This window comes from Symphodus melops, assembly GCF_947650265.1.
Source record: "Symphodus melops genome assembly, chromosome: 1".
Taxonomy (NCBI): Eukaryota; Metazoa; Chordata; class Actinopteri; order Labriformes; family Labridae; genus Symphodus; species Symphodus melops.
In genome coordinates, this window is record NC_136691.1 from 11,226,385 (window position 1) to 11,240,298 (window position 13,914).

Sequence of the window (13,914 nt, forward strand, 5' to 3'; positions counted from 1 at the left end):
TCAAAGTAATTTTACACTGCATGTCACACCGACTCATTCACACACTGATGGCAGTGGCTGCAATGTAGTGACACTATCAGAAGTAGGCTAACTCTTTCCTTTCATCCACATTAACACGCCGACGACGAAGCAGTGGGAGCAACTCGGGGTTAAGTGTCAAACCGAAAGATATATGGGACATGTGGCTGCAGGACCTGGGGATCGAAACCTCGACCTTCCAGTTAAGAGAAGAACAACTGAGCCACTATATCGACGCTTAACACGGTCAACAGCTCCCTCTAGCGGGGTGTTTTATGAATTGCATCATTAGCAGTCACCTCGAGGACGACATAAAATTTCACTGAATTAGATTATTTACCCAATCATAAGGATTCATATCTGGTAAGTAGCTGTATTTTAGTTTCTAGTCTAGTTTTCGACCTCGAACTGCTTGAATTGTCCCCGAGTTTAAATTTAAATTCGTTTTTTTTAGCACGGTGTTTTTGCAGTTAAACTTTTGTTTTAATGAAACAGGTTAACCTCTTCAGAAAGGACACGACCTGTGTAGGTAAGCCACTATCTATCAAATAAGAGACCTTTCAAAAGAGCAAGTGAACGTTTGTTTTATAACTTCATAGTTATTAGTTAAATCAAGCAATCAAAAGGAGCAGTTTCTCGCTTTATTGTAACCATGGTAACAGCGTTGACGATAGCAGACTCGTCCTTTTCTAAATTGTATTAGTGTGCAAAATAATTTAAAAGTAGGATGGAAAGTTAAATAAAAAGCCCATTAGCATCAGATTAATGATCATATGTTGTATAATGGCTTAGAGTCTGCAAAGTAACTTGTAAATAAATGTGTATTTTAGTGGAATTTAAGTATACTTCAATATTTATCTGAACATAAAGTGAAATGCTAAGATTGAATAACTGTTTACGTAATATATTTCCTTTAGGTAACATCAAACTTTGAGGACCTTGTGTTGGATGGATCAGCGTGAAGAGACAGTTCTCCAATGCATTAAGAACAGAGAGCAGCTGATGGATCAGGTTCAGGAGCCGACCCAGGGTCCAGTGACTGACAGTGGTGATGAGTGGGACACCGACCTGGAGACAGACAGTAGGTTAAAGAGATCAAGCAATTAAACAGCAATGGATGCTGAGTCTGGGCCTTCCTTATATTTTCTCCTTTCTTGTGATTTTCACTTGATTTCAGCAGCCAACAATCGGCACCAGAGTTTGTCTCCTTCTGAGCTGTATCTGCAGACCTGTCTGCAGACAGGGGCCGTCCCTGTTTCATCCTTCCTCAAACTGGTTGAAGCCGATCTCAACCTGAACCACCGTGGTGTGGGACCTCGGGGGGCCAAAGCTTTGGCCATAGCCTTGCTGGTATGGACATCAGACATCATCCACTTTAATAAAACAAAAAGACGTAAAAAATAAAGGATAAAACTGAATTGCGAAAACGTTTATGAAGTTAGGTTAGTCAGGTGAGGTTTCTCTGTCTCTAAACGTTTCATAGAGTTGATCAACAAAGACATATGATAAGAACAGAGATTGGACCTGACATTTTCTTTTGTCTATTTAATGATTGAGACCGACAAAACCGTCACAAATCTTGAGCTAGAGCACAACAATCTTCAGGCAGAGGGGATGCATTACCTGGTGGAGATGCTTCAAACAAACATGACCATTCAGAGTATTGTAAGTAAATACATCAGCACTGAACAATCTGCCTGTTAACAAAGATGCCAGGGAACATTTCATTTATGTTGGTCTGCAAAAGAAGTGATGTTTCTTGATTACAATATTCTTATCCCCATATGTTTACTTCAGAATCTTTCCAACAACCAGCTGAACCATCAAGGAGCGGAAATCATCTCCAAAATGCTGTTGAACAATTACTACATGAAATCCATGAAACTATCAGGTGATCAACTCAGTCTTTCACCTATCAAGGTATTTTGTAGTTTTGCCTGGCTCGGAAAAAGAGATTCATCTACAGTGTTTTATAATTGTAAAACAAATGAAATACGTTTGTACTTCTTCCTCTTAGGAAATCATTTCGATGACTCTGCTGCTAAATGTCTAGCTGATGTTTTAGAGGTCAGCTCAAAGAATTATGCGTTGAATCCATGTTGCAAATGATCTTTTCCTCACAGTTTCCATGAAGATATTCTAAAAGGGAACTGTCTCATCATACATAACGCTTTAGAGCAACTATCTCTCTCTTCTCAGGGTGACTACGTGGTAAAGGAGCTGGACCTCAGTCACAACCTCTTCTGTGTTACAGGAGGAGTTCACCTCGGTCACATGTTGGGTACAGAGGTTCAGTTCTAACTGCATTTGGAGTGTGTCGCTGCTGTTTTTTTAAATGACTAATCTATTAGTGTATCTCTTACGTTTGGAACAAATTCAAAACAAAACTCACAGATATTAGCGACCTTAAAGTCAAACTGAATGGTTGACTCTTTCTTGAGTACATGAACAGAAATGACACAATGGATGTTTTTCCATTTTTCAGTGATTTTTAGACATATTGTGGGAACAGCGTCAAAGCTTCTAGCCCGTTCTCGGATGTTTTAAATGGCAGTGATTGAGTTTGATTTCTTCCTGGTACGTTACTGACCATAAGAAGTCAAACTGTATGGCTTTTAAAGACCATGTGTTCTTTTAAGTTTGTTTTTCTGCCAGTGGAAGCCAACGAGCCCAGCTAATTAAATTCCATCTCAACTTCTCTTTGCTTTCTTGTTATTAAGACTCACAGTCTCCCAAAACGTTTAATATAGTCCAGGGTGAATATGAATATCTTAAGGCTAAGGGTAACTGCAGTTTAGATTCAATACATGATGTATGGAGTAGTAAATGTTTTTTGGAGTTTGTTTTATACATTTTGACTGTAAAAGTCTTCATGTGTTATTTTCTGGCTTAAAGTTTTGAACATATTGTAACTTTAAATTGCCCTGCTTCCTAGCCACAAATGTAGGTATTGAAGTGCTAGATCTGAGCTGGAATCACCTCTGTAAGGGCGGTGCAGTGGCTTTAACTGCTGGCCTGAAGGTGAAAAACACGTGACACTGATACACACAATGCTTCAGTGTTCATTACTTGCCTTGTTTTTTGCATCGTGTCATTGCCTCTCCCTTCTCTCCTCCTCAGGAAAACTCTACTCTGAAGAAGCTCCAGCTGTCATGGAACGGTTTTGGCCAAGTTGAGGCAGCGTCTCTGGGTCAGGCACTAAAACACAACCACACGCTGGTGCTGCTGGACCTCAGCAGTAACCGTTTAGACGATAAGGCTGTGACGCTGCTCTGCCAGGGCCTTAGCACCAATGAAACCCTCAGAGTCCTCAAGGTGAGAGCTTCAAATACTGATACCTCCAAACATTGGGATTTGATGTTGACTTTGATCATCAGTCAGGGTCTTCAGAGCACTAAACACTAATGTGTACAGAGAGGATAACGTTTCAAATGTAAGGGTTATTTATTTCGTTTAGACTTTCTTATTTTTGTGGAATCTCTTATTTCTTGAGGATCTTATTTGATAACACATCGTCATATTTTATCTCCTCTGTGATTTTTACCGTTTTGTTTTTGCCTTTTTGCTGAAATGTGCTGAAGAAATAAACTGGATGGTTGAATATTTTGCGCCCTACTCAGCTGTTTATCATGATGAAGATGTGTTTTGCGTTTATGTTCAGCTCTCCCATAACCTCCTGACCAACACTGGAGCTCTTACGCTGCTGAAGACAATTAAAAACAACATGAAATCATCAGTGGAGGAGCTTGATATTTCTGTAAGTGAAATGTTTAAACTTAAGCATAAATGTGAGTCGTGTCTTTAATACAGGATGAATATTTATTGCCTGTGTGTTTGTGTAGAGTGTTTTTGTGAATGAAGAATTTTTGGAGCTGTTGGAAGCAGCCAATCAGAGCCACCCTAATCTGCATGTTCGGTACATGGTCATGAAGTCTGTCACAAGGAACTTATCAGCTCTCCAGATCTTTCAGGTCAGTGGTCATGAAGGAAGAGAAAACTGGTGACAGACTCAATCTTTATACACATGAAGTTACTAAAAAAAAGTCTTAAATCGATCATCTATGTATGTATGAACTTTCTGTTTTCTTACATAGAAATTCTTTGAAGCACGAAATGAGAACATCACAGACTTCTTCCAGAAATTAGATAAAGATGGAACCATGACCATCTCTACGTCCACCTTTAGGAAGGCTCTAAAGGTAAACAGAAGATACTTCACTTAGCTGTGTACAGATACTAACTTTGTAAAGGTGAGCATTAGAGGATATAATGTTTCCATACTGCAGGAAGCTAAGGCACCTCTGGATCATAAACAGCTTGAGTGGTTGATAAAGAAGTTTGACAAAAAGTGCACAGCCACCATCCTGTACAGGTCAGTGTGTAAACTGCTGTGTGTGCACATGATTATAAATAGACTTCTGAATCATTGGTTCACATTAAACAGCTCAGGTTTCTAAAAACAAGATACATAGTCTTTATTGTTAACCTTGGAAAAGTGTCTATTGCTAACAACTTGAGGTTTTTCTTTCAATCAAACTAAGACTTCTCACGGCCACGTCATAACCGTAAATTTGTGAATGTGTCTCTTGAGCTTTCAAACACAACATCATTAACTTAGTGCGCGCAGTGGAAAGTGGAAATTTGATTTAAAATGCTGCTCTAATGGAACTTGAGAAACGTGGTTCTCCTTTCCATGAGCATCACAGTGTCCAGTTCACTGATCTGTTTGCAGCCTGTGTCCTGATTTCTCACCAGCTCAGTCGCTATGCTCTGTACCAGCAATCACCGTTTAGAAACATACATAAGGTGTCCACATGCACACCCACACGATGTTTGTCCAGAATTCTGAACCACTGTTATGAGCTTTACGTGCACAACATATCCAGGATACCCCAACAACCTGATCATAGTGCACATACAAAAACTCACTCATTCACTTAATTATTTTGTTTTTCAAGCCTTATACATATAAACTGTTTAAACAAAAACCTGACACCAGCTTTCCCTCTTTGTTGCAGGCAATTTGCTGAGCTGTCTTAGAGGATTTGGTTCAACCATAGAGAAACATCAAATAAAGTTTCATGTTATTTGATTCAGTTTGATAAAGGCCTGTGATATTTAACTACAGTAGTTCCGATATCTTTGTTATACAGATCTCTTAACTGCCAAATTTATTGATGAAATAAATCTGGAGGAAGAGGATCTGGGATCAACAAACCCATGGGTTTTGTGTTCAGCTAACAGATTCACACATACAGCAGCCGACGACCTCAGCTACCCTCCCTGCTTCCGCTGTAGTTCTTTGCTCATCCCAGTTGAATACTTGAACCCCTGACACCAAACAGCTGCACCCACCTGAGCATGCCAGCTGCGTGTGCTTCTGCCGGATCCTCAGCCTCATTCTCCCCATCCAAAAATAATCTTCTGGTATGACAACAGAACAAGAGGAGGAAGAAAAAGAGAGCTGGCGTCTAGATCAAAGGGCTGCGAGGAGAGGAAGAATAGGGCCAGATGCAGGTAGTTGTTTCCCCACATTGGTGAGCTTTTGAATGAAATGCGCTGTACAGGAAACAGAATGAATATTCATGCTACAGTTACTTAATGCAGGCCCTGCAGATCCGGATTATTGAGGGTGTTGATGAATTGTCTCAAGGTGTGATAATAAACAGTATAATGTGTTTCTGTCAGGTGTCCACACAGAACATGATAAACACAGCACCCTCTCACACTGTCATATGTTGGGTCATTAGGATTTTTAATTAACATCCTGGTGAGCTTTATGGGGTTTTTTTTTCTCCAAGGTGGCACATTGTGCACGCTCCCATCCTCTGTTTGACAACTAGCTGTAAGTGAAGTCCTCTGATGATATCTAGACCTGTCACTGTTTCCACGGATCCTCAAAGCAAACAGTCAACGCCCACTAAGCGTCGTTCAAACAATCAAGCACAACCAGTCCTAACAGTAAACCGGAGACCTTTGCCTTCATAGCTTTGTGTCAAAGCTGGTACGAGAACATGCCTGCCTTACCCTTATGTGCAACACTGTCTTCTTGTTCCTGCATCCAAATTACAGATAGAAAAAACAAACATCTGTCCTCTTCAATTCAAATCTTTTAAAATGTAAATAAAGCCAACAGGAACTCTCAATAAAGCCAAGTTAACAACTTGAACATGCAGGAGGCCGTGTAGTAAAACGAAGATCGGGCACTTTCTGTCAGCTCCTCAGTTACAGAACAATAAGGCCTCGATCTTATAACAATCCAAAACACATGCCATGTGATCACACTTATACAGAAGATCAGTGTTTGAACTCTAGAAGACACAACTGATTGATTTTCGAAGAGTTTGAACATCATAGTTTGACTATTAGCATTTGGTGTCGCTCAGAAGTTTAAACCTGACAGCGTGCTGACCGTGACCCTGCAGGAGTCACACTTACACTTTACACATTTCAAAAGGTTCTGCACTGTAAAGTTCAGGTTTGAATGACAATAAAGAAAGTCTAAGTCTTTTATTAGTGGATGCTTGAAAAGGGTCCTTGTGTATTTGGGGGTAAAAAAAAAAAAAGCTCATCTCACGATCATAGGATATAACTGTAATAAGATGGAAGTTATCCATTACTTTGCGCATTCATTCATGTGCTTCACTCGACAACACGTGAACAAGTTTGACATTAGCGAGCGTACTTTAATGTTTAATTGCAATCCAAAGCAGGATTCTGTCATTTCAAAGTGATTGAGAATTTAAATATTAAAAGCTTTGATTCAAAACAGACTTTTTCATGACTGAAATACAGATGTTTCTAAAATGAATGATATAATTATCTATTTTTAAAAAAAAGGGAAACTAACAGAATAATTTAGGTAAATTATCTCTCTGATGTGGATTAATGAAAAACAAACAGCTAGCTGCCAATTCCTAATGGGCCATCTTTCATCTGAACCAACACAAAGACTTGAAACCCACGTCTTATTGAGCAGTCCCATTGGGAATTCAGTGATTTGGCCAAATTTGAAGACAAACAAAAACCTGCCAACAAACCCTTCAGATATCTTTGCACCCATTGGCACACTGCCATTTAACATGATCTCATACGCGCTAATGGAATCTTGAGCACGAATAAAAGTAAACAATTCGATTAAAGGGACCCTTGTATCATTGTAGACTGTATTCAGGCCCATTAGGACGCCCAGTATTCTCATGGTAATCTAATATTTGGGTTTTGTGTGTTCTCATTATGAATTGTGTTTTTTTTCTCCAAACAGTGTTGTTCAGACATTTGTGGGAGTGCTGGCAGAGAAACAAAGACGTACATTAGGACCCATTGTCCCCATGTGATTATTAAAGTAAACAGAAATAGTGAAGGGGTATCATCCACAGCTGCACACACTCGAGCCTGTGTTTGTGAAGTGGCAGAAAGGGCCGATCAACCCTCAAGACTTTGTCAGAGATGATCCCATTATTTGGATCTTCTCAAGAGCCGAGCGGTAGGCCCGGCTAATGAGGCTTTGAAGATCAGTCCCTGGTTTGGATTTACCGGGAGCAGAGAATTTAGGCGCTCAATAGACTTGGCATGAGATGAAATGCTTAGGCCAAGGTGGACCACTAAGACGTTCTCTGCCTCAGCCTCGGGGTCTTATTCTGTCTTTTAAATCAGACAGACAAATGATGGAGTTAAAGCCCAAACTTAAGATGGTTTTGTTGAAATGAACCAGTTTAGACGTATGGTATGATAAAAAGCATGAATGAGATGCATCCAACTAAAAGGTTCATCCTCAATAATATGAGGAAAGATAAATGATTGTTTGGTCTGTTATCAAAAAAGCCTTTCACAAGTTCCTCGAACCTGACTGGACATTTCCAGTTTTTCACATTTTCCATTAAAATGCAACAGAAAACTAACCGTCTCGATGTTCTTCAGATGAATGGATTGGTCAATGATGGGGAAGGAATAGAGCAGCGACTGACAGTCATACAGGAAGTAGCGTTTTTTACAAATAAAAGGTTGCGAGACACGTTTAAGAACATAAAACTCTTAAGATGTTTTAATGTTTAAAATTGGTTCTTTAAATAGATACAAGTATTACATATATTGGAGCCTCGGAGCTCAACATAAAGACCTGAAGCAGAATTGTGCGTTTTGAACATTACTCCCCAACATATTGCCCTAACTAACAATAAACTGTTTATGCTTTACAAAAAACAAATATGGTTTTGAACTAAAAGCTCACAATGTTCCTTTAAACTGAGAACCTCCCCGACAAGGAAAAGAAGAAAGGCTGCAAATGAATGTTAAAGACAGGACAAGAAGGACAGGTGGAGCAGGAATACAACTGAGCTAGTCATACAGGGTGTGGATTCTTTTTTTGTTTTTTTAGACTGCTGCGAGCAACGAGGACGAGCAGCAAACCTAGGAATTTGTTAAATCCTGTGTTACCATTGAGAACATCTTGAATTCATTTTGGCTGCGGTGGAAAAAGCGTCTCGGCAGAACCGACTAATGAGCAGGATGAACGTCATGTTGCCGACTTTTGTCTGGAAAAGCTGTTTTGAGCCTTTTCATTCTTACACGACTGCATGCAGGGATTACAATTTAAAGTATGAAACATCTGAAATGAGCCACCTATATGTGAGTCTCTTTTAACAGTTGAGCCTAAAACTGTTTTTTTCCCCCTCCATGGTGGTTTAATGTAAATTTTTTAATGTAGAAAAGATAGCAGACAGAGAGCTCTCTGCATTGATTTAATTAAAACCCATTTGAAGTATAATCCTGGGGTTACGGGTCTGATCATGTGATTTAAGCTGTACATGAAGTCTGACTGACCCGCTGAAGGACAACAGAGGTCATGTAGGCGCTTTTGTGAGACATGAACTTTGTGCAGCTGAACCATCTTTGAATTATAGTCATGTGTTGAAAGAAACATCACATATCCAGAAGCAGCACTCGTGGATCTTCCACCACCGCTTTGATCTTGCGTAAGAAAGTGACCGCCTCTCTGCCGTCGACGAGTCGGTGGTCATACGTCAGTGCCACGTACATCATGGGTCTGACCTCCACCTGCCAGAACACAAAGCTGCTTTACCGTTTGCTCACACTGAAGTGGATCGCATTTGAAGCGCAATCAGAGTCCTACAGTTTTATTGTTTTTCACTCTGCTCTTACCTGGCCATTGATCGCTACAGGTCGATCAAAGATGCCGTGCATGCCCAGGATGGCAGATTGCGGGGGGTTGATAATGGGCGTGCCGAACATGGAGCCGAACACACCACCATTACTAATGGTGAAAGTGCCTCCATCCATATCTTCAACAGCAAGCTCATTTTTACGAGCCTGAGCGACAGGTTACAAACAGATGTCAACATTTTGTGATGCAACTAAACAAGCGTTTTTTTATTTTTTTAATTCCACATGGAAAATCTGTTATTATTCTACAACGGCTTTTACCTTCTCTCCCAATGCGTTGATGGCCTTCTCAATGCCAGTGAAGTTCATCGTCTCCACATTACGGATCACTGGTACAACAAGCCCCTAAAACAAATACATGTTACTGCGTTATATTCAACCTTCCTTGGTGTTTAAAAGCAACGGCTCTCATGGAAAATACCAGTCACACCTTTGGAGTTGCCACGGCGACACTGATGTCTACGTAATCCCTGTAGATGATCTCTTTGGTCGTATCATCGATGACTAAAGTAGAAATGTTTGAGGATTACATTAGCTAAAAATAAAAAAGGATTGATATAGTTTTACACAAAATGAATAAAACAGCAGAAAAGACGTCTTTGTGTCTCACCAGCATTAACAGCAGGTTGGTCAGTCAGAGCGTGTGCTGCAGCCTTCACAAAAACAGACATGAAACCCAGTTTGATGCCGTGCTTCTTTAGGAAAGCATCCTTATGGACGGTCCTCATCTGTTGAATGTTACTGAAAGAAAGTTAAGAAGCATTGAACAACTTCTTGAGGCCTGTACACAAGTATTAAGAAAGTTGTAGCTTTCACTGGAGGATCTGCACTGGCTCACCTCATGTCCACTTCGTTGAAGGTGGTCAACATGGCACAAGTGTTCTGAGCCTCCTTCAGCCTCTGCGCGATCCTCAGCCTCATGCGGTTCATCTTCACCTGAACAGAGGGAGATCAAAAAAATACCTTTGAAGGGTCTCCTTATAGAAACCGTTGGCAGGCTGTGACAAAAAAAATGCAAAAACGACATATGATGAAAAAGATAGTCTTATTAGTGTGCGTTACCCTGTTTTCTCCCCTGGCTCCTGCTGTCGGAGGAGCTGGTGCAGCGGTTGGCTTGACAGCAGAAACTAAAAGGAGGGAAAGAAAACGTGACATTATGGGCCATAGATAGTTCAAGGGTGCGACTCAGACACATGCAGCGTAAAAATGCCGCTGCAAATGCCTTTCACAGCGCAGACATTTGTGCAGCACATATTGCAGAAGGGGAACACACACCGGGTCTGGCTGGGGCAGCCTGTGGTGGCACTGGAGGCATGGCAGCAGGAGTTGAAGCTGAAGGAGGTGGTGGAGGTGGAGGTGGAGGTGGAGGGGCTGCAGCTGGAGCCTCTGCAGCAGGGGAGGGGGCAGCTTTGGCAGCAACAGCTAAAGGAAAAGAAGTACAGATATTGTTTTGGTCCTATTATCCATCCAGTAACTCGGTGTGTTTAAGTAGTATCAAAGATGAATCTTTATTTTTAATGAATTCTTTCTTCTTAAAGACGAATATTTCTTGTGTGCTGTGTTAGTGATGCTTCAAGGCCAGAATATCAAATTGTCATCAAAAATATCAAAAAGTTGTTTCGCCGTGACACACCTCCTTTTCGGAGTTTGAAGAGGGGCGTCCCTCCTTCGACTTTCCCTCCATCGGGAACCAGCAGCTCCTCAATGACACCAGCTGCTGGTGCGGGGACTTGTACTGACGTCTACGAATAGAAAACACAGACGTCAGGAAAACCAGTCGCATTCTCTGTTGAAGACAACACAATAACATTGAAGTCATCTTAGGCTGTGATGGTTCTTGTTCATACCTTGTCAGTCTCTATCTCACACACCACCTCATCCTCCGTCACTGAGTCGCCCACAGCTAAAACAAACACAGTGAGAAGCGTGTAGTGCAACAGCTGGCTCAGCGGTTGAACAATATATGAGAGTATCATTCACCTACCTTTCTCCCACCTCACATCCCCCTCTGAAACAGACTCTGCGAAGGCCGGAGTTTTCACCGTCACTACCTCATCCCCTGTTATTAAAACAAACACGGTTAACACACAGCAGAGCTGACGTCAATGCTAAACTGGGAGAACTGTTGTCAAACATACTGTGGACAGCAGATGTCTTGAAGTATCTGATGTGGAGGACATTTGGTGATGATGAAAATTCACTTCTACAGGTTGAGAAAACACAATCAATAACTATCTCAATAGCCCAAAATCAAATTAAGATGTTCAGACACACTAATGATCAATACATGCCCGGGTTAAAGCTCCCATATTCAGCCCTTTTAGTGGTTCATATATCTAATTTGTGTGTCTACTAAAGCACGTTCACAATCGCTAATGTTCGCTACTCTCTGAATCCCCCGCGATCAGGGTCCCCACGTGGGGTCACATGGGTGTGCAGCACTAGCTTGGTCTCGCTACTATGAGCCAATGAGCTTGGATTGGAGGGGGGGGACAACAGGACGAGGTAAGAGAAGATGCATTTCCGCAGACTTTGAATTCGTGCACATAGATGAGCCTAAATGTGCAGATACCTGGACACTACAGAGAATCTAAAACCAGAAAGGGCTTAATATGGGACCTTTAAAGTCACTTTTTTTCTTTTATTCAACACCTAACTTTATCGTCTGTGTAATGAAAGTGTTAAGTTTATGATACACCCATGGAAAAGACTAACAACACACTGTGGCGATGAAGGGGTTTTTAAAACATGATGAGGTCACCGAAGGGTGTTCAAAGATGGACCACGAAGTTAGAGGAAGCACTTACGGTGGAGAATTCCTGTACACGTGCTGGCTGCAGGTGGAAAGGCCTTAAAGATAAACGAGCAAAGGAGAAAAATAAATAAATAAAATTCTGACATTAGTGAAGTCCTCTGAATGCCGCTGTGAGCTCTGAAGACGGTGGTTTTCAAAACTTCTCAATAATTTGTCCACTCTGTAAGATTTGTCCTAAATATGCCATCCAATTATCGATGGTCTTGTATTTACTTTTTTTCTGTGTTTCAGCCGTATTGAGGCTATATTTAATGACAATCCATTTTCATGATTTTATCTGTCGTCCAGTATCAGAACTGGTTCCCAGCAAATATAAACAACATCAAACAAATGTGTGCACTTGAAGGTTACATCTGTTGGAACTGCAGCAGTTAATGGCAGTAAAAGTTTTCATTTTAAATATCAAATCTCGCTCACAGATTTTATATTAACGCTACAAAATTCTCAAATACCCCCTGCAGTATTTCAACGGGTACCAGTGCTCCACTACATCATCTCAGACTCCAGCGATTCTTTTCAGGTCCATCCACTCAGAGCTCGTTCACACAGAATAGTAAATATGTTATGTTTGTAAGAGGATCCTCAAATAGAGGTAGGGACTGTCACGTGACCTAATGAATGAAAAAGCACTCTTACCTGGTGCACTTTTTCTGACCAGCACATTATTGGCCTGAAACAACAACAACAACAAAAAAAGTTCAGTTACCAAGAACAAAGTAATAATTATTAAAAGATTCCCCCAAACTCATCACATGATAACAAAAAAAGCACTTTTGTTCCTAACTGCATTAAGATGGTTCAAACTGTTATTTTCCTCAGGAATTAATCTGTCATAAGTCTTCAAAGGTCCAACACAGCAGAGAAAAACTAAAACCAGAAATATATAGTTAATTCTGCCTATAAACAGCTTATTGATCAGAGTCAAACCGCTGGATTTGGAGGACAAACTGCTCCGTCTAAGCTCCATTGCTTTGTGTTATGAGTCACGCATGTGGGGTTTTTCTTTCTGGCTGCTTTTACACTGATAATTGTTTAGAGTCAGATGACTGAGCTCTCTGATGTGGGATGTCAGAACAGGGTGGAGCTGCAGCCGGATGATGCAGTCGCTCTGTAATTAATCCTATTCTCCTCCTCTAGAATCTATCGTTACCTATCAGAACAAGAGACAAAAAAAAGATGAACATTTACTGATTACTGCTCCTCAAACCAAAGAGATAAGCGATCAAGTATGAATAGTGTCTCACTAGAATGAGTGCTGTTGTATTTGATGGTAGGCATGAGAAGAAAACCACAGCAATGTTGTTATTCATGAAAACAACAACTGATGTGGATACAACTGTGCAGATGTCTAAAACTCTGACTGCTTATTGACTCGTATTTGTTAAGAAACATATGCAGGCAGGCATTGTTTTACTGGCAGAACTTACATTACATGTGTGAGAAGAGCAACTAACCCATAACATCTGTGAAGATGCATGTTTTACTGCCACGATCACGTGATCAGCTGTATCACTTCCATAAAGACAGCTGAGCCTGTGAGGGTGAAACACATGCATGTCTAACATGACATGTGCTATTTCAGTCTGCCCAGCAACACAAGCCTGACTTTAAAATAACAAACGCAAATCTATATAAAATACCTATGTAAGCCTGTCACGACTTCCTCGTGCTGTAGAAAACAAATTAAACACATATTCCTTTATATTATCCATACAGTTACTTGGTTGGTTATCGTTATAATTTCTTCTGAAACTTGGGCTAACTTGCAATCGCTGCCTCGGACCCTCTCGGGATCTGTCTGTCCTTGGTAGGCGAGGCCCTGCTACACAAGCTAACAGCTAGCTCTGCTTTTTAACACGTGAGAGCATTTTTAGAGCCGCTGCACGAGCTCAGTTTAG

The 13,914-nt window shown here is 40.8% G+C and overlaps 2 protein-coding genes across 6 annotated transcripts in view; one reads left to right on the forward strand and one right to left on the reverse strand.

Moving 5' to 3' along the window:
* The first annotated feature begins 42 nt into the window (after positions 1-42).
* LOC306829632 (uncharacterized protein) lies at positions 43-5,140 on the forward strand. Of its 5 annotated transcripts, none has more exons than XM_079352741.1 (15): positions 43-381; positions 514-547; positions 936-1,099; positions 1,196-1,368; positions 1,576-1,683; positions 1,816-1,909; positions 2,036-2,085; positions 2,218-2,299; positions 2,954-3,039; positions 3,139-3,333; positions 3,680-3,775; positions 3,861-3,989; positions 4,113-4,217; positions 4,305-4,390; positions 5,037-5,140. In XM_079352741.1, the coding sequence occupies exons 3-15, from the start codon at positions 967-969 to the stop codon at positions 5,056-5,058; spliced, it is 1,359 nt and encodes a 452-aa protein (XP_079208867.1). In that variant the 5' UTR covers positions 43-381; positions 514-547; positions 936-966; the 3' UTR covers positions 5,059-5,140. The 5 variants fall into 5 exon arrangements, with proteins under 5 accessions (XP_079208867.1, XP_079208869.1, XP_079208868.1 ...); XM_079352743.1 differs by having other exon boundaries at positions 514-543; XM_079352745.1 differs by having other exon boundaries at positions 44-381; positions 1,199-1,368.
* A 2,894-nt stretch (positions 5,141-8,034) lies between these two features.
* Positions 8,035-13,914, reverse strand: part of ylpm1 (YLP motif containing 1) — a 31,612-nt gene continuing 25,732 nt past the window's right edge. Inside the window, exons 23-36 of the mRNA XM_079358671.1 lie at positions 12,653-12,686; positions 12,009-12,051; positions 11,340-11,404; positions 11,186-11,260; positions 11,049-11,104; positions 10,835-10,943; positions 10,477-10,623; positions 10,264-10,328; positions 10,040-10,137; positions 9,812-9,942; positions 9,632-9,705; positions 9,463-9,546; positions 9,181-9,348; positions 8,035-9,075 (exon numbers count right to left, since the gene is read on the reverse strand). Of these exons, the coding sequence (XP_079214797.1) occupies positions 8,941-9,075; positions 9,181-9,348; positions 9,463-9,546; positions 9,632-9,705; positions 9,812-9,942; positions 10,040-10,137; positions 10,264-10,328; positions 10,477-10,623; positions 10,835-10,943; positions 11,049-11,104; positions 11,186-11,260; positions 11,340-11,404; positions 12,009-12,051; positions 12,653-12,686 (1,284 nt within the window). The 3' untranslated portion in view covers positions 8,035-8,940. The remainder of the gene's footprint in view (positions 9,076-9,180; positions 9,349-9,462; positions 9,547-9,631; positions 9,706-9,811; positions 9,943-10,039; positions 10,138-10,263; positions 10,329-10,476; positions 10,624-10,834; positions 10,944-11,048; positions 11,105-11,185; positions 11,261-11,339; positions 11,405-12,008; positions 12,052-12,652; positions 12,687-13,914) is intronic.